We start from the raw sequence: 23,796 nt of genomic DNA, 5'->3' as shown, positions 1-23,796 counted from the left end.
ATTTCCACAAGCCTAAAAGGCAACGTTTTGAGTGCAAGCAGATGAGAAATGTGAATTTAGTACTGTTGACTGTGGTGCGTTGGCTGCGTATTTACACTTGCGTTCCAAGGACTGGGGTATGTTCAACTGAACGCTGCGCTGGGACAAGGACGTGGACGTGCTTGATGATGGTGCTAGTTGAGTGTGTGCAATGGTAGGTGCATGGCAGGATGCATCTTCGCAGGCACCATGGACAGGGGGTTGGCTTCCACACAGAACAGCAGAGGAAGCAGTGGTATAACCCACAGACAATGTTCCTGGACCCTGGGGTTCGGCCCACAAAGTCAGATGCTTTGCTGCCATGTTCCTGATGATGCTGGTGGTGGTGGTCAGGCTGGTAGTTTTGCTACCCCTGCTGATGCAGGCATGGCAGGTGTGGCAAATGGCTTGTTTGGGGTTATTGGCAGAGTCTTTAAAAAACAACCAGACTCGGGAAAAACTAACAGTTGTACTGACAACTTCCGTCGTGTTGGTGTTACAAGGAACGGTTGCCCGCCTTCTGTCTGTGGCCACCACACTGCTTCTTCCTGCCTGTTGGGGTGCTACGTCTCCCTCCCTCTGTATGCTGCTTTCCTCGCTCTGCATGTCCTCCTGCCAGGTTTGGTCAGTTACTATATCATCCACCACCTTGTCTTCCACTTCCACACCCTGGTCCTCCTCCTGACATTCTGGCAATTGTGTCTCATCATCATCCACCTCTTGTGACTAGTGTTGAGCGATACCGTCCGATACTTGAAAGTATCGGTATCGGATAGTATCGGCCGATACCCGAAAAGTATCGGATATCGCCGATACCGATATCCGATACCAATACAAGTCAATGGGACATCAAGTATCGGAAGGTATCCTGATGGATCCCAGGGTCTGAAGGAGAGGAAACTCTCCTTCAGGCCCTGGGATCCATATTAATGTGTAAAATAAAGAATTAAAATAAAAAATATTGTTATATTCACCTCTCCGGCGGCCCCTGGAACATCACCGCGAGGAACCGGCGTCCGGCAGGCTTCTTTGTTCAAAATGAGCGCCTTTAGGACCTGCGGAATGACGTCGCGGCTTCTGATTGGTCGCGTGCCGCCCATGTGACCGCCACGCGACCAATCAGAAGCCGCGACGTCATTCCACAGGTCCTAAAGGCGCTCATTCTAGGAATTTATCTGAGGAATGATGTCGCGGCTTCTGATTGGTCGCGTGGCGGTCACATGGGCGGCACGCGACCAATCAGAAGCCGCGACGTCATTCCGCAGGTCCTAAAGGCGCTCATTTTGAACAAAGAAGCCTGCCGGACGCCGGTGACTCGCGGTGATGTTCCAGGGGCCGCCGGAGAGGTGAATATAACAATATTTTTTATTTTAATTCTTTATTTTACACCTCCGATACCCGATACCACAAAAATATCGGATCTCGGTATCGGAATTCCGATACCGCAAGTATCGGCCGATACCCGATACTTGCGGTATCGGAATGCTCAACACTACTTGTGACAGGTTCCCACCATCACCTTTGTGTGACAGTGGCTGCTCAAATATTTGGGCATCGCTACATGCGATCTCATCTTGCCACGCTTCAAGTGGACCGGACGAGAGGCCCGAATCTATAAATGGAAAAGTGAACAACTCTTCGGAGTGTCCAAGTGTGGGATCAGTAGTTTCCTGGCACTCGGCATGGTAGGGGGAAGGACAATCAGGGTGAGGAATATGCGGTCCAGACTCACGGCTACTCAGACTTGACCGTATGGACGACAGGGTGGTGGTGCTGGCAGAGTGATTGGAAGCATTAACCGCTATCCAACCAACAACCTTTTGACACTGCTCTGGGTTCAATAGTGGTGTTTTAAGGTCCCCTAATAATTCAGACAGGAAGATTGGGCGAGAAGATGTGGGTGTTTGTTGTAGCACAATTTCAGCTTGCCCACGACCTCGACCTCTGCATGCACCATCACCATCACGTCCACTTCTCCATTCCTTGCCATGCGCCTTGCCCATTATAAATGGACTACAATATTTTCCACTTTCACTACAAATGGCTGAATTTGGAGTAAACTTATATGTGATCCGTGTGCGGGAAAACCACAGTTTAAAATATCTGACCTGTAGCTAACAATTTTTTTTCAGCAAACCGGTGTCAATAACTAGGCTAAGACACCGGAAAAACAGTTGAATGGAGGCCTCAAATGCCACAATTTGTAGCCAACAGATAGAAGAGGCATGTGATGGAGATACTACACTGTAAAGTATGTGGCCTGTATTTTTATTTTTTTACAGGAAAATAATGTCAATAACTAGGGTAATCAGGGTCAGTAAAGGCGGTCATGTAGGAGCACTGAGGAGGCAGCCCAAGGATTGAGGGGGTTGTCGAGTACCACCGCAGCTCCAGCCGAACACCTCGAAAGGAGGATAGAAGCAGGATTGAATAGTGGAAATCGGTCACAGGAGCCCTGAAAGGAAACTCTGACACAGGATAAAGTTTAGCCACAACGCGTTTCGACGTTAGTACCGTCTTCATCAGGTGGGAGTTTAGTGTTGGAAATAAGGAGGCAGTATTTAAATGATAAACAGCCAATCACAGCGTTATTGACATTACAGATTGAAAATTTAAAGAAACAGTCATAAAAAAATAGGTCACATGTATTGCGGCCAAAAGCTAATAACAAACACAATAAAAACAGAATAAGAAACTTTCTAACATATTAAAATGAACAGTAAAGTTTAATAAAATAGGAAGATTAAATAAATATAAAAATAAAAAATGAAAATGGATAAAGATATTTTGGGGTTCTGCATGAAAAGCAACCGGGATTCAAGGATGTTTGATGAGATGAGGAGGGGCCTGGATTTATGGCAGTGTTTCTGGGTGCAACAAGATTCCGCAGCGTGTGATTTCTGGGAAATATCATCCTGGGATGCGAGGGAATATGCCTCGATAATATTGCGTCTCCTTTGAGGATAAACCAGTATTTGGCTGGTCAGTATTTGGCTGCATCACGGACCAATTTCTTTGGATATTCTCTGCTGAAACTTTTAATTCAAGACCTTAGCCTCATTAAGAAAGTCAGAATCCTGTTGTGCAGTTCTTTCGTATTCGCCAGTGTGGTAATGGGGAAACAACCTGATTCATCAACATGTACCATGAGATCTAAAAATTAAATGGACACAGTAGAAATATTGGCTGTAAAACATAAACCCCAAGAATTTTTATTAAGATTACAAATAAATTTGAGCGCTTCCCCCTCCGTTCCGGTCCAGATGATGAATAGATCATCTATAAAGTGTTGATAGAACGCTAATGTGCCAGATGCCAAGGCGGACTGCGCGATGAAGACGGATGAAGGTGGTGGGGTGGTCATAATGAATAGGGGATCGTACATCCAAGAAGCGCTCAGACTTCTTGGTAATTCTGATTTCTATTCCAGATTGGATCATGACAGCACTATTGATATATTCACTGGATACATTGCATTTATTAAGGTAGCCCATTCCTCGGGTATTCTGAATAAAAGGGAGTATAAATTCCTCAATATTTCATGTTTCAAAACTCCCTTTTTTTTACTTTTTACCAAAAATTCATAAAAATCCACTAAACCCCCCTGGTCGCCCCATTATTTCCGGCATCAGTTCAATCACCAGTAACCTTTCTTGTTATGTAGATCTCTTTCTCCAGACTTATGTCATGAGCTTGGACTCGTACCTTAAAGATTCATCCCACCTTATTGATTCCCTTCTTAAGTTACCGCTGGTTTCTTATCACAATGGACGTTCAAGCCCTTTACACAAATATCCCCCATGATAGGGGCATTGAGGCAGTGCACCAATTTCTTCTAGCTGACTTATCATTACCTTCTCTCCAAAGGGAATTTATAATAAATGCCATTCGGTAATGTATTTTCTTTCGAACAGCTATTTAAGCTTCAATAGCAGCCACCTGCCAAGATGGATTAAAAACGTTCCATATGGGCAGTACTGGCGATTACGAAAGAACTGCACACAGGATTCTGACTTTCTTAATGAGGCTAAGGTCTTGAATCAAGTATTTCAGCAGAGAGGATATCCAAAGAAATTGGTCCGTGATGCATTTCTGAAAGCTAAAACTCTTACTCAGATTGCATTAGTAGAATCAATAATAATGTAATTTCACCCTCTCATGATATGGCATTTGGTAGATGGAGCTTCATTACCACCTTCAACCAATCTCATGGATTGATTAAAAAGCTCCTCTCCAAATACTGGTTTATCCTCAAAGGAGACCCAATATTATCGAGGCATATTCCCTCGCATCCCAGAACGATATTTCCCAGAAATTGCATGCTGCAGAATCTTGCTGCGCCCAGTAAAACTACCAAAAATCCAGGCCCCTCCTCATCTCATCAAACATCCTTGAATCCCAGTTGCTATTCATGCAGAACCCCAAAATGTCTTTGCTGCACCTCCATTTCAAATGGGGCACTTGAATTTAAATCCAATATCACAGGTACCACCTATAAAATTAATTTTCATGTCAATTGTCAGTCCACCTATGTGGTTTATTTGATAGAATGTGGTTGCAGTCTACAATATGTAGGCCGAACCATACAACCGATGCACGCTAGGCTTAATAAGCATCATCAAAACATCCGAAACGGCTTCCTTTTACACAGCCTCTCTAAACATTTTCTAACGGTGCATCAGAAAAATTTAAAAACTCTAACATTAAAAATTTTTGACCACATACCTGATACTGTGGCAGATTGTTTTAGTAGTCTGATAAATAGAGAGTGCTTTTGAATATTTAAACTGGGCACATTGACCCCTGAGGGATTGAACCTAACAATAGAAAAAATAACCAGATAGGGGTAATAATTACTAAATGCCGTGACTTTCTCATTTTTTAGTGGTATTTTTAGTGGTATCGGTTGCATTGATTTTTTATCCATTTTCATTTTTTAATTTTTATTTTTTTAATCTTCCTATTTTATTAAACTTTACTGTTCATTTTAATATGTTATAAAGTTTTTCATTCTGTTTTTATTGTGTTTGCTATTAGCTTTTGGCCGCAATACTTGTGACCAATTTTCTATGTGACTGTTTTTTTATGTGACTGTTTCTTTAAATTTGCAATCTGTAATGGCAACAACGCTGTAATTGGCTGTTTATCATTTAAATACTGCCTCCTTATTTCCAACAATTAACTCCCACCTGATAAAGATGGTACTTCCGTCTTTACGCATTGCGGCTAAACTTTATCCTGTGTCAGAGTTTTCTTTCAGCACTCCTGTGACCAATTTCCTCTATTCAATAACTAGGGTAAAACACAGCAAAAACAGTTCAATGGAGGCCTGCAATGCCTCAATTTTTAGCCCACAGATAGATGAGGCGTGTGACGGAAATACCACACTGTAAAATATGTGGCCTGTATTTTTATTTTTTTACAGGAAAATAGTGTCAAGAACTAGGGTAACACACAGCAAAAACAGTTCAATATAGGCCTCAAATGCCACAATTTGTAACCCACAGAGGGATGACGTATTTTTATTTTTTGGAGCCATCAAAATTGTGTCAATAAGTGGGCTAAGACGCAACAAAAACAATTCTATGGAGGCCTGAAATGGCACAATTTTGACCGAAATCATATGCGATCTGTGTGGCGGACAAAATCCGGTGTAAAATATCTGCCCTGCAGCTAAAAAAATTTTTGACAGCTAAATATTTTTTGGCAGAAAAACGGTGTCAACAAATTGTATAAGACACTTCCAAATTTTTTTTACAGTAACGCAAAAATGGCAGAATTTTATGCGCACTCAGATGTGACCGCAGAGACAGGCAAACCCATTTAAAGTAGCTGTATTTTCACGCTGTACTATGAAAAGGATCTGGCTGTATTCTGCAGTCCCAACAACCAAATGAAGAAAACCAATGTTGGCTCTGGATTGCTTTGGAATTAAGTAAACAGGATTAAGATGCAAAAAAAATTATTCATGGCCAATGATACCTGGGGCTATGTATATACCCTCAATGTATGTAATAGGCAGCAGCAGACAGTAAGGAATGAACCCTCTTAATGTATGCAATGAAGTATGCCACATACAATGCCTGCCTGCTACTGATATCTAGATTCCCACATAAACTCCCTGCCTACCTAGCACTGCAATCTCTATACTCCGTAATTACTCCTTAGAAGGACTGTTGGTTTTGCTGGAGTTGTGTATTCAATTATGGTATACCGCAGTAACTGATACACCACCTATTCTGCCACTATCGCTGCTACAACTCTCCCTACACTGGTGATTCCAGAGCTGACTGTCCCGAGCAGGGTGGCATCAGGTCTGATATAGACCTGATGACGCTGTGCGGCCAGCCAAACACTGTAATGCTACAACCAACATGGCTGTGACATTATAGTGCACGGCAGACAATCCCTGCATGTTGATTGGCGCTCTAAAGAGCAACAAACATGCAGGGCGGCGACCCGAGCTCCCTCCGAATAATCCCGGAAATTCTGGGTGCTCTCCGAGCACCGCGAGTACAGCGATGCTTGGGCAAGTACCGAGCATTACCAAGTATGCTCGCTCATCACTATTCATGACCTTAATGAGTGGGCACCCATGTGATCCCGGCAGCTGCCTGAAGCTGGCGGCTGCAGCTGTAACTGTGCGCGTGCTATAAGAAAAATGAATATTGCCAGTGCAGTGAATATTCATTTATCTTTAGCAGCATGCACAGGCTTTAGCCGCAGCCGCTGGCTCCTGCCTCGTGTGACCTGCTGCTCCGCCACTCCTTCTCCCCAGCCATAAACTGGGCCAAACTGGGACAATGACTTAGAAAATACATGAAGACCATATAAGAAAATACACTGCTCAAAAAAATAAAGGGAACACTAAAATACCACATCCTAGATATCACTGAATTAAATATTTCAGTTGCAAATCTTTATTCAGTACATAGTGGAATGTGTTGAGAACAATAAAACATAAAAATGATCAATGTAGATCAAAATTAATATCCCATGGAGATCTGGATTTGGAATGATACTCAAAATCAAAGTGGAAAATCAAATTACAGGTTGGTCCAACTTCAGTGGAAATGCCTCAAGACAAGGAAATGATTCTCTGTTGTGTGTGTGTGGCCTCTATGTGCCTGTATGACCTCCCTACAATGCCTGGCATGCTCCTGATGAGGCGGCGGATGGTCTCCTGAGGGATCTCCTTCCAGACCTGGACTGAAGCATTCGCCAACTCCTGGACAGTGTGTGGTGCAACGTGACATTGGTGGATGGTGCGAGATTTGATGTCCCAGATGTGTTCAATCGGATTCAGGTCTGGGGAACGGGCGGGCCAGTCCATAGCTTAAATGCCTTCATCTTGCAGGAACTGCTGACACACTCCAGCCGCATGAAGTCTGGCATTGTCCTGCATGAGGAGGAACCCAGGGCCAACCGCACCAGCATATGGTCTCACAAGGGGTCTGAGGATCTCATCTCGGTACCTAATGGCAGTCAGGCTACCTCTGGTGAGCACATGGAGGGCTGTGCGGCCCTCCAAAGAAATGCAACCCCACACCACTACTGACCCACTGCCAAACAGGTCATGCTGAAGGATGCTGCAAGCAGCAGATCGCCCTCCACTGCGTCTCCAGACTCTGTCATGTTTGTCACATGTGCTCAGTGTGAACCTGCTTTCATCTATGTAGAGCACAGGGTGCCAGTGGTGAATTTTGCCAATCCTGGTGTTCTGTGGCAAATGCCAAGTGTCCTGCATGGTTTTGGGCTGTTAGCACAATCCCTATCTGTGGACGTTGGGCGCTCAGACCATCCTCATGGAGTCAGTTTCTTACCATTTGTGCAGACACATGCACATTTGTGGCCTACTGGAGGTCACTTTGCAGGGCTCTGGCAGTGCTCCTCCTGTTCCTCCTTGCACAAAGGCTGAGGTAGCATCCTGCTACTGGGTTGTTGCCCTCAAACGGCCCACTCCCTGTCTCCTGGTGTACTGGCCTGTCTCCTGGTAGCGCCTACAGCCTCTGGACACTACGCTGACAGACACAGCAAACCTTCTTGCCACAGCTCGCATTGATGTGCCATCAATTAGCTGCACTACTTGAGCCACTTGTGTGGTCTGTAGAGTCCGTCTCATGCTACCTTGAGTGTGAAAGCTGTTAGGGTTGGCGGAACGCACCGAGTATAAATATATGTATTAATAGGTGCGTTTGCAACCCGAGGTACACCGTGCAGGAGAGGAACCTGCTGCTGTCAAATGGCGGCGTTATATGGCGGTATAAGCGAACTCTGTTAACTCCACAGATTCGCTAGAAACAAGATGTTGTGCCCTGTTAACCTCACAGAGTCAGAGAAACAGGCAAACAACTCCTCACCGGAGGTGCCGATATTTTAGCGGCTTATTTCAGCCAAGGCCCTGAATACACACATACAAACTCCTCACCAGAGGTGCCGGTATTCTAGGGGCTTATTTCCCCCAAACCCTAACCACATCCAGACATGACCATACTGGTGCTGAGCTCATAGAATTTGGTTTGATACTAGTGCATGTCCGTGTGGCCATGCAAACCTTTTATAGCTGCAGCAACTTCCTAGAAGACCAATGGAAGTTGCTAAAGTAGCTGAGCAACTTCAGGAACTTCCTAGAGGACCAATGGTAGCTGCTGAGTACCTGAGCATGTGGCCCCTGACCTCCAATGAGAGGTCTTACCTTGGGCATGCTCAGAAGGGGAAAAGCAGGACTTAGTCCAAGAGACATCTGCTCGCCGCTGACTAGTACTGGCTACAATGGCTGAGACTGGAAAGGCAGCAGTAACCCTTTGCACAGTATCAGGCTGAGCAAGATGCTGGGACCGACGTCTCCACTGAGCAGGCTCCACTGCGGCTGGAGCAGAATGGGAGACCGCAGCAGATATCGCTCGAGATTCCCCCTGTGCAGCGGCAGGAACTCGACTCCTAACATTACCCCCCTAGGGCCCCCCTCCTTGGACCTCACTACACTCATATGCTGCAATGAGCAGCGGAGCCCAAATGTGTTCCACAGGTTCCCAGGTTCTGTCGTCTGGACCGTGACCCTTCCAGTCCACCAGATAATATTTCTTGCCACGTACCACCTTGCACCCCACGATAGAGTTCACCTCAAACTCATCCGTGGACGAAGCCAATGTCCCAGCAGATGACTCGGAAAACCGGGACAAATAGACAGGCTTTAAGAGGGAAACGTGAAAGGTGTCAGTGATACCAAGATGCGGAGGAATAGCCAAACGGTATACCACAGGGTTGACCTGTTCCAGAACCTTGAAAGCACCTATTTAGCGAGGCGCAAACTTAGTGGACTCAACTCACAGCCTGATGTAATGGGCGGAGAGCCACACTAAGTCACCAGGAGCAAAGGTCAAAGCGGGGCGGTGTACATCAGCAGAAACCCTCATTCTCTCCTTGGAGGCCCAGATGGTATCCTGTGTGCGGTCCCGAATGTCACGTGCCTCCACCGCCCAGTCTGCCACCCTAGAATCGGTGGATGACACGGGCATGGGCACAGGAACACGCAGATGCTGGCCGTAATTAAGGAGAAAAGGAGTCTGCTCGGTAGAGTCGGCTACGGCATTGTTCAAAGCAAATTCCGCCCAAGGTAGCAAAGGTGCCCAGTCATCCTGCCTGGCGGAGACAAAATGTCGTAAGTATGTGACCAGAGTATGGTTGGCCCTCTCTTCCAACCCATTTGTTTCGAGATGGTATGCAGAAGAGAGATTCAGCTCAATGCTGAGTAAATGACAGAGTTCTCTCCAGAACCGAGACACAAACTGAGGACCCCGGTCACTGACAATTTTGTCAGGCATGCCATGTAAACAGAAAACATGTTTGATGAACAACGCAGTTAAAGCCCTTGCAGAAGGTAACCGTGGAAGCGGAACCAAGTGCACCATCTTAGAAAAATGGTCGGTGACTACCCAGATAACTGTACAGCTACGAGACTTGGGTAAACCTACCACGAAGTCCATCCTGACCATCTCCCAGGGCTGTTCGAAACCGGAGCCACATTTCTCAGGCTCTCTGAAGGGACAATAAGCCGAGGCTCCTCCTCTTCGTCTGATGACACTACAGAGCGAGAGAGAGCATCGGCACAAACGTTCTTCTCCCCAGGAAGAAAATGGAGGGTGAAATGGAACCGGAAGAAGAACAGGGACTATCTAGCCTGACGAGAATTTAGCCACTGGGCTGTCTGTAAATACACCAAGTTCTTGTGGTCTGTGAACACCTGGAAGGGAAAGCGAGCTCCCTCCAGGAGATGTCTCCACTCTGAGAAAGCCAACTTCATAGCTAGCAACTCCATGTTCCTGATGGAATAATTCCTCTCCGCTGGTGAAAAGGTCTTAGAGAAGAAGAAGCAAGGATGCTTGCGACCTTGAGCATCCTTTTGGAAGAGGACTGCTCCAGCACCAACGGATGAGGCATCCACCTCCATAATAAATGGCTTATCTACATCGGGGCGATGTAGGATGGGAGCGCTAGCGAAGTTTGACTTAATCGAGAGAAAGGCCTTGGAGACCTCCTCCGACCCCACTTGGGATTTGCTCCCTTCTTAGTGAGGGCAACCAAGGGAGCTACCAAAGTTGAGAAGTGGGGAATTAACTGGTGATAGTAATTATTGAACCCCATAAAGCGCTGCACTGCTTTGGGAGAATAGGGTTCCTGCCAGTCCATCACAGCCTGTAGCTTGGCAGGATCCATAGCCAATCCCTGGGCAGAGATATATAGCCAAGGAAAGGCAAGGACTCTTGCTCAAACTCACACTTCTCCAACTTGGCATAGAGGGAGTTAGCCCCTAGAGGTCGAAGACCTTGCAAACATCTCTCCGGTGGGAGTCAATATCTGGAGAGTAGATGAGAATATCATCCAGATAAACTACGACCGAGGTGGAAGCATATCCCGGAAGATGTCACTTACAAAGTCTTGGAAAACGGCTGGGGCATTACAGAGCCCAAAGAGCATCACCAGATATTCATAGTGCCCATCCCTGGTGTTAAAAGCCGTCTTCCATTCGTCGCCATCAGGGATGCGAATCAGTGACACTGACTTCCTAATGAATCCTCTTGCCAGATTCTCTTGGTAATAGTGTGACATTGCCTCCGTCTCCGGCAGAGACAACGGATAGACTCGACCCCAGGGAGGCTCAGCACCAGGCAAGAGGTCAATAGGACAGTCATAGGGGCGGTGAGGCGGAAGGGTCTCCACAGCCCTTTTGGAGAACACGTCTGCATAGGGCCAATATTGCTTGGGGAGAGAGGATAGATCTGCGGGTACCTCAGTTGTAGCAACCTGAATGCTTTCCCTCTGACATCTACCCCCACAAGATTCACTCCATCCTAAAATTCTGCCTATGGACCACTCGATATGAGGAGAGTGATACCGTAGCTAAGGCATCCCTAAAAGGACCTCATCAATTCCCTCAGGAATGACGAGCAGAGATATAATCTCCTGATGAGATGGCAACAAGGACAGAGTGAAAGGGATGGTCTGGTGTGTTATCTGTGAGGGCAGTGTCGACCCATTCACCACTCGTACAGTTACTGGTTAAGTTAGCATTACCAGGGGTATTGCGTGACATTGGGCAAAGGCAGAAGACATAAAATTGTCCTCCGCCCCAGAATCCATGCAGAGCTCTACCGAGTGAGTGAATGAGCCTATTGTAATTGTCCCCTTAAAAGACAATCTGGAGGCAAACGTCGCCATATCTAGTGTACCTCCATCTACCACTAGATGCTTACGTTTCCTCGACCGCTGTGAACATCTGGGGGCAAGATGTCCTGACTTCTGTCAAACATGGCAGACCTTGAGTGCATGAGTGATCCGGGACTTAGATCCCGCTCGTGACACTTCCATGACCTCATGTGACCCAGGGACCAGGATCAGAGATTCCAAAGGTTTGGCGAAGGTGCGAGGCAGCCGAAACCTCTGCCTACACTGGGCCCGCTCTAACCTCCACTCATGAAAATGGAGGGCAATACGGACAGACACAGCTATTAACTCCTCCAGTGTTGCGGAAATCTCCCTTGAGGTCAGAGTGTCCTTCACGTGGTCAGCCAGCCCCTTCCAAAATATAAGGATAAGGGCTTTATCCGACCACTCCAGCTCAGATGCTAGGGTGCAGAAGTGGATGGCAAAATGTCTGACCAAAGACGAGCCCTGAGTCAATGCCAACAGTTGGAGAGCTGTATCATGGGTGACTCGAGGCCCTAAAAAGACTGTATTAGAGTGCTCAGAAACAATGGAGCACTCTGCACCACATGATCGCCACGCTCCCACAGCGGCGTAGCCCACTCCAATGCCCTGTCCGAAATACAATAAATCCCACCTTTGCCCACTTTGTGGGGAAACGTGCGGCCAGGAGCTCGAGGTGTATAGAGCACTGGCTCACCAAACACCTACAAGATTTAGTATCACCAGAAAATTTTTCTGGCATCGGGAGGCAAGATAGAGTCAGAACAGGGGTGGCCGTGGACAAGGTTGCTGCAGCCACGCTAGCAGCCTGAAGAGCAACTGCGGTAACATCCACAGCTGAGGTTGTGCGCTCGAGAGCCGCTAACCTACTCTCCAGCTGCTGGAAGTACCTCAAGGATTGCTGTTTGTTCACCATTTACTAGCCAGACCCTGGCGCTAGTATTGTTTTAGCTTTGGCGGAACGCACCGAGTATATATATATATATATATATGTATTAATAGGTGCGTTCGCAACCCAGGGTCCACCGTGCAGGAGAGGAACCTGCTGCTGGCAAATGGCAGCGCTATATAGCGGTATAAGCGAACTTTGTTAACTCCACAGATTCGCTAGAAACAAGATGCTGTGCCCTGTTAACCTCACAGAGGTACACAGCTACCAAACAGAGCAAAACTGTGGTCATGCAGTCAAAGAAACAGGCAAACAACTCTTCACCGGAGGTGCCGGTATTCTAGGGGCTTATTTCAGCCAAACCCTATCTACATCCAGACATGACCATACTGGCGCTGAGCTCACAGATTTTGGTTTGATACTAGCGCATTGCCATGCGGCCATGCAAACCTTTTATAGCTGCAGCAACTTCAGGACCTTCTTGGAGGACGAATGGAAGTTGCTACAGTACCTGAGCAACTTCAGGACCTTCCTAGAGGACCAACGGTAGCTGCTGCAGTGCCTGAGCATGTGACCCCTGACCTCCAATGAGAGGTTTTACCTTGGGCATACTCTGAAGGGGAAAAGCAGGACTTAGTCCCAAAGATGTCTGCTCGCCGCTGACCGGTACTGGCTACAATGGCTGAGCCTAGAAAGGCAGCAGTAACCCTTTGCACAGTATCAGGCTGAGCGAGATGCTGGGACTGACGTCTCCGCTGAGCAGGCTCCACTGCGGCTGAAGCACAATGGGAGACCGCAGAAGACATGGCTCGAGATTCCCCCAGTGCAGCGGCAGGAACTCGACTCCTAACAAAAGCACAACCAACATTCAAAAGTGACCAAAACATCAGCCAGAAAGCATTGGTACTGAGATGTGGTCTGTGGTCCCCACCTGCAGAACCACTCCTTTATTGAATGTGTCTTGATAATTGCAAACAATTTCCATCTGTTGTTTGTTCCATTTGCACAACAGCATGTGAAATTGATTATCAAACAGTGTTGCTTCCTAAGTGGACAGTTTGATTTACTTGGAGTTATATTCTGTTGTTTAAGTGTTCTCTTTATTTTTTTGAGCAGTGTTTAAGGGGAGACTTCCAAAATATATATAAAACCCAAAAGAAGGAAAATGCACAACCCAAGATAAAATGTGAATATTTTATTAGTACAAATCAGATAAAAACAAAGTTCCTGATTGGAGATCATAGAGCAGAAAAGGGCGAAGAACAAGGCAGAGTGACCTGCGAGCAACCATATCATAGATAATCAAGTGAAAAAGGTAAGTACATGTACTAAATCAAAGAATATCAAAACCAAACACTGAATCAGATTACAATATCAGCCCAGTAAGAATACTTTTACACAGATGTGGTATCGGAATATAAACAGTAGTATAAAAGTACACTGGCAAAACACTATGGTAGAAAACAGTGTTAAAAGGAATCAAATGCAGACCCGTGCGTAAAGCAAGATGATAAGTAGTTAAATAATATGTTGCATATACAAGATCAGAGAAAAAAGATTTCCAGTAAAATTAATACGCAATGTAGTAAAGTGCAAGTGCCTGAAGGTGCATAAAGACCATTGCAACAAGGGGGTTGAAACAAAGGAGTTGCTAAAAGTGCTGCCAGTACCTGTATGAATGAGGCTGCTCAGGAGGGAAAAACCCCGACACGCGTTTCACTATCGCTTCTTCCTGGGGGGTGCGTAGATAATTTTTGGGTCAATGACTTGTGTACAAGCCAAGGGGGGCATTTTAAGCACAAAAAAAGTGCTGAAAAACTCGGCTTATACGCGAGCATATAGAGTCATTACAAACATAGTGATCTGTTTCAAGTGTTTATTTCTATTTATGTTGATGATTAAGGCTTACAACCAATGAAAACCCAAAAGTCATTATCCCAGTAAATTAGAATAATTAACAAAAAAACACATGAAAAGGTTTCCTAAGTATTTAAAAAAGGTCTCTTAGTCTGTTTCAATAGACTCCACAATGAAAAAAATAAAAGCATTTGCCGGTTTTTCCTAGAAATCTGACTAAGTCAACTACTTGGATCCAATCCACACTTCATTTTATTTTGTCTTGTGATTCACAGGTGTTCTGCTGTAAACACAAGGTGCTCCAGAGGGTTTAATATGACTCTGTCTGCATCCAGGGGGGACACATATCAACCCTTGCATATGATCCACCTATATATAAAAACCCATAAATATTTGAATCACCCTCTTGTTTACCCAGTTTAAAAATCAAGAGATGTAAAAAATTTTAAATACCGTATATACTCGAGTATAAGCCGACCCGAGTATAAGCCGACCCCCCTAATTTTGCCACAAAAAACTGGGAAAACTTATTGACTCGAGTATAAGCCTAGGGTGGAAATGCAGCATTTACCGGTGAATTTCAAAAATAAAAATAGATAATTATTTCCCCATAGCTGTGCCATATAGTGCTCTACTCCGTTCATATTTCCCCATAGCTGTGCCCCATATAGTGCTCTGCACCGTTCACTGTGCCCCATAGCTGTGCCATATACAGTGCTCTGCACCGTTCATTGTGCCCCCTAGCTGTGCCATATACGGTGCTCTGCACCGTTCACTGTGCCCCATAGGTGTGCCATATACGATGCTCTGCACCGTTCACTGTGCCCCATAGGTGTGCCATATACGATGCTCTGCACCGTTCACTGTGCCCCATAGGTGTGCCATATACGGTGCTCTGCACCATTCACTGTGCCCCATAGGTGTGCCATATACGGTGCTCTGCACCGTTCATTGTGCCCCATAGATGTGCCATATACGGTGCTCTGCACCGTTCACTGTGCCCCATAGCTGTGCCATATACGGTGCTCTGCACCGTTCACTGTGCCCCATAGATGTGCTCCATATACGGTGCTCTGCACCGTTCACTGTGCCCCATAGATGTGCCATATACGGTGCTCTGCACCGTTCACTGTGCCCCATAGATGTGCCATATACGGTGCTCTGCACCGTTCACTGTGCCCCATAGATGTGCTCCATATACGGTGCTCTGCACCGTTCACTGTGCCCCATAGATGTGCTCCATATACGGTGCTCTGCACCGTTCACTGTGCCCCATAGATGTGCTCCATATACGGTGCTCTGCACCGTTCACTGTGCCCCATAGATGTGCTCCATATACGGTGCTCTGCACCGTTCACTGTGCCCCATAGATGTGCTCCATATACGGTGCTCTGCACCGTTCACTGTGCCCCATAGATGTGCTCCATATACGGTGCTCTGCACCGTTCACTGTGCCCCATAGATGTGCTCCATATACGGTGCTCTGCACCGTTCACTGTGCCCCATAGATGTACTCCATATACGGTGCTCTGCACCGTTCATTGTGCCCCATAGATGTGCTCCATATACGGTGCTCTGCACCGTTCATTGTGCCCCATAGATGCTCCACATTAATCTGTTCTGCCGCTGCTACTGCTGCAATAAAAAAAAAAAAACACATACTCACCTCCCTTGATTGCAGCTCCCGGCGTCTCGTTCCGGCGCCTCCATCTTCCCGGCGTCTCTGCTCTGACTGATCAGGCAGAGGGCGCCGCGCACACTGTATGCGTCATCGCGCCCTTTGACCTGAACAGTCAGAGTGCAGACGCCGGGAAGATGGAGACGTCGGGAAGATGGAGCGACGCCCGGCGGCTGGAACGTGGACAGGTGAATATAACATACTCACCTAGTCCTGGCGATCCTCGCGCTGTCCCTCTGCCTGGTCTTCGGTGCCGCAGCTTCTTTCTCTATCAGCGGTCACCGGCACCGCTGATTAGAGAAATGAATAAGCGGCTCCGCCCCTATGGGAGGTGGAGCCGCTTATTCATTTCTGTAATGAGCGGTCCCACGTGACCGCTGAAGAGAGGAAGAAGCTGCAGCGCCGAAGCCCGTGGGAAGGCAGGGACAGCGCGAGGATCGCTGGGACTAGGTAAGTATGCCTCAGCGCCCTCACCCCCTCACCCGCCGACCCCACCGCTACCGTGACTCGAGTATAAGCCGAGGGGGGCACTTTCAGCCCAAAAATTTGGGCTGAAAATCTCGGCTTATACTCGAGTATATACGGTATATGTATTTGGTATCTTAGCGTCCATAAAATTCAAAGTCAAAATATAAAATTAATTAACCCAATTGCTAAACACTGTAAAGAGAAAAAATCAAAACTCCAGAATTGCAGTTTTTGGTCACTATAAGGCTACTTTCACACTGGCGTTTTTTTGCAATACGTCGCAATGCGTCGTTTAGGAAAAAAAACGCATCCTGCAAAGTTGTTTGCAGGATGCGTTTTTGTCCCATAGATTAACATTAGTGATGCATTGCGACGCATTGACACACGTTGCAACCGTCGTGTGACGGTTGCGCCGTGTTGTGGTGGACCGCCGGGAGCAAAAAACGTTACATGTAACGTTTTTTGCTGCCAACGGACCGCTTTTTCCGACCGCGCATGCGCGGCCGGAACTCCGCCCCCACCTCCCCGCACCTTACAATGGGGCAGCGGATGTGCAAAGAAAATGCATCCGCTGCCTCTGTTGTGCCTCCGTTTCACTGCTAGCGTCGGAACCTCGGCCCGACGCACTGCGATGGGCCGTGTCCGACGCTAGTGTTAAAGTAGCATAAGCTTGCGTTCACATGATCAGGAAATAGCAGCACTTTAGAAGCAGCATATTTTTGCTGTGATAGAAAAATCACAGCATGCTGTGATTGTCTGCAAAAATCAGATTGCACTCACAAGGGACCCTAGAAAAAATATGTAGAGTCCCTCCATTTTTGATAACCATCACAGGCATCACAGACAGCTGTGGGCTGATCTTAATAGGCTGGGAAGATCCATGGTTATGCGACCTGTTATGACCTGGTGGTTAGGACAATAATGGACCTAGTGGGTAAGAGCACACGGAATGACCTGATAGTTGCTAATAATATAGGACGAGCTCTGAGACGTGGGAACTCTACTGACCGCAATCCCTAATCCTATCACACACACTAGAAATAGCCGTGGATTGCTCCTAACGCTCCCTATGCAACTCAACACAGCCTAAGAAACTAGCTAGCCCTAGAGATAGAAAAATAAAGCCTACCTTGCCTCAGAGAAATTCCCCAAAGGAAAAGGCAGCCCCCCACATATAATGACTGTGAGTAAGATGAGAATCACAAACACAGAGATGAAATAGATTTAGCACAGTGAGGCCCGACTTACTGAACAGACAGAGGATAGGAAAGGTAACTTTGCGGTCAGCACAAAAACCTACAAAAAGACCACGCAGAGGGGGCAAAAAGACCCTCCGCACCGACTCACGGTGCGGAGGCACTCCCTCTGCGTCCCAGAGCTTCCAGCAAGCAAGACAAAATCAAAATAGCAAGCTGGACAGAAAAATAGCAAACCAGAGAAAAACAAGCAGTAACTTAGCTTCAGCTGGGAAGACAGGTCACAAGAACGATCCAGGAGAGACCTAGACCAATACTGGAACATTGACAGGTGGCCTGGAGCAAAGATCTAGGTGGAGTTAAATAGAGCAGCCAGCTAACGAATTAACTTCGTCACCTGTAGAAGGAAACTCAGAAGCCGCAGCTCCACTCACACCCACCAGAGGAAGCCCATGGACAGAACCAGCCAAAGTACCATTCATGACCACAGGAGGGAGCTTGACAACAGAATTCACAACAGTGACCCTTTCCTACCTAAAAATACCAGCCCACAGCCACGCCAGAATTGGCGCATCCATGAGACACCCCAATACTAACCCCGCAGTCAATAAAAATAAACACACAAAAAAGTCCTTTATTTGTAGAAATCACTTCCCTGCAATGTTTCTCTTTTACCCATTTACACATAATAATCAACAGTCCGTCGTAATTCAAAAAATGGAGGCCCTATGATGATCCCCGACTTCTTTATTGTTTGGGAAATTATTTTATTATTATTTACTATTAAGTTTTTTTTATTTTGACAATGTTTTGTATTTTCACTTTTCCCACATATATGACTTAAACACTGAATAATCTGATCACTGGTCTAATACACTATTTTACTGACAGCCGGCCCGTTAGTTACTTCTTATGCAGGTAGCTGGATACCTAGATATCATTGTTTGACCTCTGCATGCCATAACAACTATCTGCACCCTGTGATCGAAATGCACGGAGGAATTTGGGAAAAAAAGGAGACCCTTTTCTTCTCAAAACCATCTAGATGTCACAGTTGGTATCATCTAGAGGCATGAAAAAAACAGGAGCTCAACTGTCAGATAAGTTGAGCTTATGTGGTGATCACACCAGACACAGCTCCTGTGCCTGCACGATTACAAGAACATACTGATAGGTCCATTTGCGGGAACCTCTTTCTGAATAGGAAATACCAGTATGCCTAGTGTTAGGAGGGGTTAAAGTCTGAATAAGCATAGCCTTAGAAATGCAACCTCTATTTAATATAAAAGATAAATATGCATACTGTTCACACACAAAATCATGAAACTGAAGAGACCTGAACCTTGTGGTAAGCAAAAATGTTTAAAAAGTAAATTCTCATGAAAAGCAGTAATTACATGCCATGAACAATTGAAAAAAACTCTCAAATGCTACAGTTGTGCTCAAAGGTTTACATACCCCAGCAGAAGTTTTGCTTTCTTGGCCTTTTTTTCAGAGAATGTGATTGATAACACCAAAACTTTTTCTCCACTCATGGTTAGTGGTTGGATGAAGCCATTTTTTGTCAAACTACTGTGTTTTCTCTTTTTAAATCATGACAACACAAAACATCCATATGACCCTGATCATAACTTCACATACCCTGGTGATTTTGGCCTGATAACATGCACAGAAGTTGACACAAATGGGTTTGAATGGCTACTAAAGGTAACATCCTCACCCTTGATCTGTTTGCTTGTAAACAGTGTGCGTGCATAAAAGCTGAGTGAGTTTCTAGGATCCAGAAAGACTCTTGCATCTTTCATCCAGCCACTGACATTTCTGGATTGTGAATCAAGGAGAAAGCAAAAGAATTGTCAACGGATCTACGGGAAAAGGTAGTTGAACTTTATTAAACAGAAAAGGGATACAAAACGATATCCAAGGAATTGATAATGCCAGTCAGCAGTGTTCAAAAAGTGATTAACAAATGAAAAATCAGGGGCTCTATACAAACAAAACCACGGTCACGTAGACCAACAAAAATGTTGGCCACAGCTGCCAGGAACATTGTTCGGGATGCAAAGAAAAACCCACAAATTACATCAGCTGAAATACAGGACTCTCTAAAAACTAGTGGTGTGGCTGTTTCAAGATGCACAATAAGGAGGCACTTAAAGAAAAAGGGGCTGAATGGTCCAGTCGCTAGAAGAATTACATTACTGCACAAATACCACAAAGTATCATGTGTACAATATGCAAAACAGCACAGAGACAAGCCTCAAAACTTCTGGAACAAGGTTATTTGGAGTGATGAGACCAAAATTGAACTTTTGGCTACAACCATAAACGTTACATTTGGAGAGAGGTCAACAAGGCCTATGATGAAAGGAACCCCATTCCTACTGTAAAACACGGAGGTGGATCACCGATGTTTTGTGAATGTGTGAGCTACAAAGGCACAGGTAACTTGGTCAAAGTTAAAGGAAATATGAATGCAGCACGTTATCAGCAAACACTGGAGGCAAATTTGCACTCCTCAGCCCGGAAGTTGTGCATGGGATGTACTTGGACGTTCCAACATGACAACGATCCAAAATATAAGGCCAAGTCGACCTGTCATTGGCTACAGAAGAACAAAGTGAAGATTCTGGAGAGGCCATCTCAGTCTCCTGACTTCCATATCATTGAGCCACTCTGGGGAGATCTCAAGCGCGCAGTTCATGCTAGAAAGCTCAAGAATTTACAGGAACTGGAGGCTTTTTACCAAGTAGAGTGGAGAGCTTTACCATCTGAGAAAATAAAGAACCTCATCCACAACTACCACAAAAGACTTCAAGCTGTCATTGATGTTAGAGGGGGCAATACACGATATTAAGAAATGGGGTATGCAAACTTTTGATCAGGGTCATTTGGATGTTTTGGATTGTCATTATGATTTAAAAAGAGAAAACAGTAGTTTGACAATAAATGGCGGCTTCACCCTGCCACTAACCAAGAGTGGAGAAAAAGTTTTGGTCTTATCCTTCATATTCTCTGAAAAAAGGCCAAGAAAGCTGGGGTATGTAAACTTTTGAGCACAACTGTATATACTTCTTGAAAGCAGACAATCTAAAAAATAAAAAATGACTGTCTATATGTTACCGAATATATACATATAGTCTATTTACTCCTTTTTGAAGTCTATTTTCTATGTACTTGGCGTTTGCTTAATTTTTCTGGTTTTCCGCTTTGTGGATGGAGTTTAGTGATTAAAGAATTTTTCGCCTGATCCATCAATTATGAAAAAAGTCAGAAAAATTTGGCTCAACTGCACTAGAGTTAAACCCTGGTGTAATTTTGATGACATTTTTGTGACTTTTTTGGCACCAGAAGTAGCAAAAAAAAGTTCAAGAAAGGAAAAAAGCCCAATTTTTACTTTGCGCCAAATTCATGAATACAGTATGCTATTTTATTGAATTTGGTGCCAAAATCAGCAACTAATACCACTAGACAAAATAGAAAAGTTACTTACCCCCGCAAATTATGAATCAAGGCAAAAATGCTTACTCTGATATGTCGCTATTCTAATAAAATATGTCAAAATTGCATCTGTTGATGTTTTCAATATAAGGCACTAAATTGTTTTCTGATTTTACCTGGTTTAGCTCTCCTGTTGTGGTATATCTGGATTAAATGACTTTGATAATAGATCCCATTTCCACTATCTGTATCCTTTTGCACCATGGCCAGAAGCTTGGTGCAAACGTGACAACCCAGTTTTATCTGGAATCATAAAGGACAAAAGGAAATGCATGGAGAACACTCCCGACTACACTAATAATCAGGTATCAATCTGTCTAATAAAGGCCGCTATATTTGTAAATACATAAAGAAGTTTTCTGGGCCAGGCATGTTTTTCTGCAATGCGATTCCATTCAATTTGCCGACTGGAGTTGTTGTCACATGACCGCTCATATGTGATTTGCATACTTGAGATCAAGTGCTGTTTAGCTGCTTTCTTACATCTCTCAGTGTTACATTGAGTGAAGCAATAAGACTAGCTTGACTGCATGTGAACGCAAACATGACCACCACTCCAGAAGGCAAACACTGTAAAATCCTGACCGTGTTCATACTGCACACTGTTAGGATTTCTGAACAGGAAAAACTCGTTTAACAAGACTGAAACATTTTATGTGCATAGCAACCACTAACTTTATGTGTTAAAAAATGTAATCTTCATTAGAGACTGTTTAAAATGACCCAGTAAACAACACAAAAGCATTTCATATGTGACAATATTTAATCCAAATAGCGAAGAGGTATGGCGAATGGAGGCAACAAATATTACAAAATCACCATACAGTACAGACCAAAAGTTTGGACACACCTTCTCATTTAAAGATTTTTCTGTATTTTCATGACTATGAAAATTGTACATTCACACTGAAGGCATCAAAACTATGAATTAACACATGTGGAATTATATACTTAACAAAAAAGTGTGAAACAACTGAAATTATGTCTTATATTCTAGGTTCTTCAAAGTAGCCACCTTTTGCTTTGATGACTGCTTTGCACACTCTTGGCATTCTCTTGATGAACTTCAAGAAGTAGTCACCGGAAATAGTTTTCACTTCACAAGTGTGCCCTGTCAGGTTTAATAAGTGGGATTTCTTACCTTATAAATGGGGTTGGAACCATCAGTTGTGTTGTGCAGAAGTGTGGTGGATACACAGCTGATAGTCCTACTGAATAGACTCTTAGAATTTGTATTATGGCAAGAAAAAAGCAGCTAATTAAAAAGAACAAGTGGCCATCATTACTTTAAGAAATGAAGGCCAGTCAGTCCGAAAAATTGGGCAAACTTTGAAAGTGTCCCCAAGTGCAGTGGCAAAAACCATCAAGCGCTACAAAGAAACTGGCTCACATGCGGACAGCCTCAGGAAAGGAAGACCAAGAGTTACCTCTGCTTCTGAGGATAAGTTTATCCGAGTCACCAGCCTCAGAAATCGCAGGTTAACAGCAGCTCAGATTAGAGACCAGGTCAATGCCACACAAAGTTCTAGTTGCAGACATATCTCTACAACAACTGTTAAGAAGGGACTTTGTGCAGCAGTCCTTCACGGTAAAATAGCTGCTAGGAAACCACTGCTAAGGACAGGCAACAAGCAGAAGAGACTTGTTTGGGCTAAAGAACACAAGGAATGGACATTAGACCAGTGGAAATCTGTGCTTTGGTCTGATGAGTCCAAATTTGAGATCTTTGTTTCCAACCACCGTGTATTTGTGCGATGCAGAAAAGGTGAATGGAGAGACTCTACATGCCTGATTCCCACCGTGAAGCATGGAGGAGGAGGTGTGATGGTGTGGGGGTGCTTTGCTGGTGACACTGTTGGGGATTTATTCAAAATTGAAGGCATACTGAACCAGCATGGCTACCACAGCATCTTGCAGCGACATGCTATTCCATCCGGTTTGCGTTTTGTTGGACCATCAATTATTTTTCAACAGGACATTGACCCCAAACACACCTCCTGTGTAAGGGCTATTTGATCAAGAAGGAGAGTGATGGGTTACTACGCCAGATGACCTGGCCTCCACAGTCACCAGACCTGAACCCAATCGAGATGGTTTGGGTTGAGCTGGACCGCAGAGTGAAGGCAAAAGGGCCAACAAGTGCTAAGCATCTCTGGGAACTCCTTCAAGATTGTTGGAAGACCATTCCCGGTGACTACCTTTTGAAGCTCATCAAGAGAATGCCATGAGTGTGCAAAGCAGTCATGAATGCAAAAGGTGGCTACTTTGAAGAACCTAGAATATAAGACATAATTTCAGTTGTTTGACACTTTTTTGTTAAGCATATAATTATACATGTGTTAATTCATAGTTTTGATGCCTTCAGCGTGAATGTACAATTTTCTTAGTCATGAAAATACAGAAAAATCTTTAAATGAGAAGGTGTCTCCAAACTTTTGGTCTGTACTGTATATCCTCCACAGAGAATAATTATCTAAAAATAT

The 23,796-nt window shown here is 44.9% G+C and overlaps 1 protein-coding gene across 1 annotated transcript in view; it reads left to right on the top strand.

The window, feature by feature from the left end:
* The window catches only part of LOC138672041 (tetraspanin-18-like), a 160,576-nt gene that overhangs the window by 113,883 nt on the left and 22,897 nt on the right, over window positions 1–23,796 (top strand). Inside the window, exon 8 of the mRNA XM_069760120.1 lies at window positions 21,439–21,618. Within this exon, the coding sequence (XP_069616221.1) occupies window positions 21,439–21,618 (180 nt within the window). The remainder of the gene's footprint in view (window positions 1–21,438; window positions 21,619–23,796) is intronic.

Source organism: Ranitomeya imitator, chromosome 3, assembly GCF_032444005.1.
Source record: "Ranitomeya imitator isolate aRanImi1 chromosome 3, aRanImi1.pri, whole genome shotgun sequence".
NCBI lineage: Eukaryota > Metazoa > Chordata > Amphibia > Anura > Dendrobatidae > Ranitomeya > Ranitomeya imitator.
Note: the sequence above shows the minus strand (reverse complement) of the source record. Positions and strands in the feature narration are given on the sequence as shown.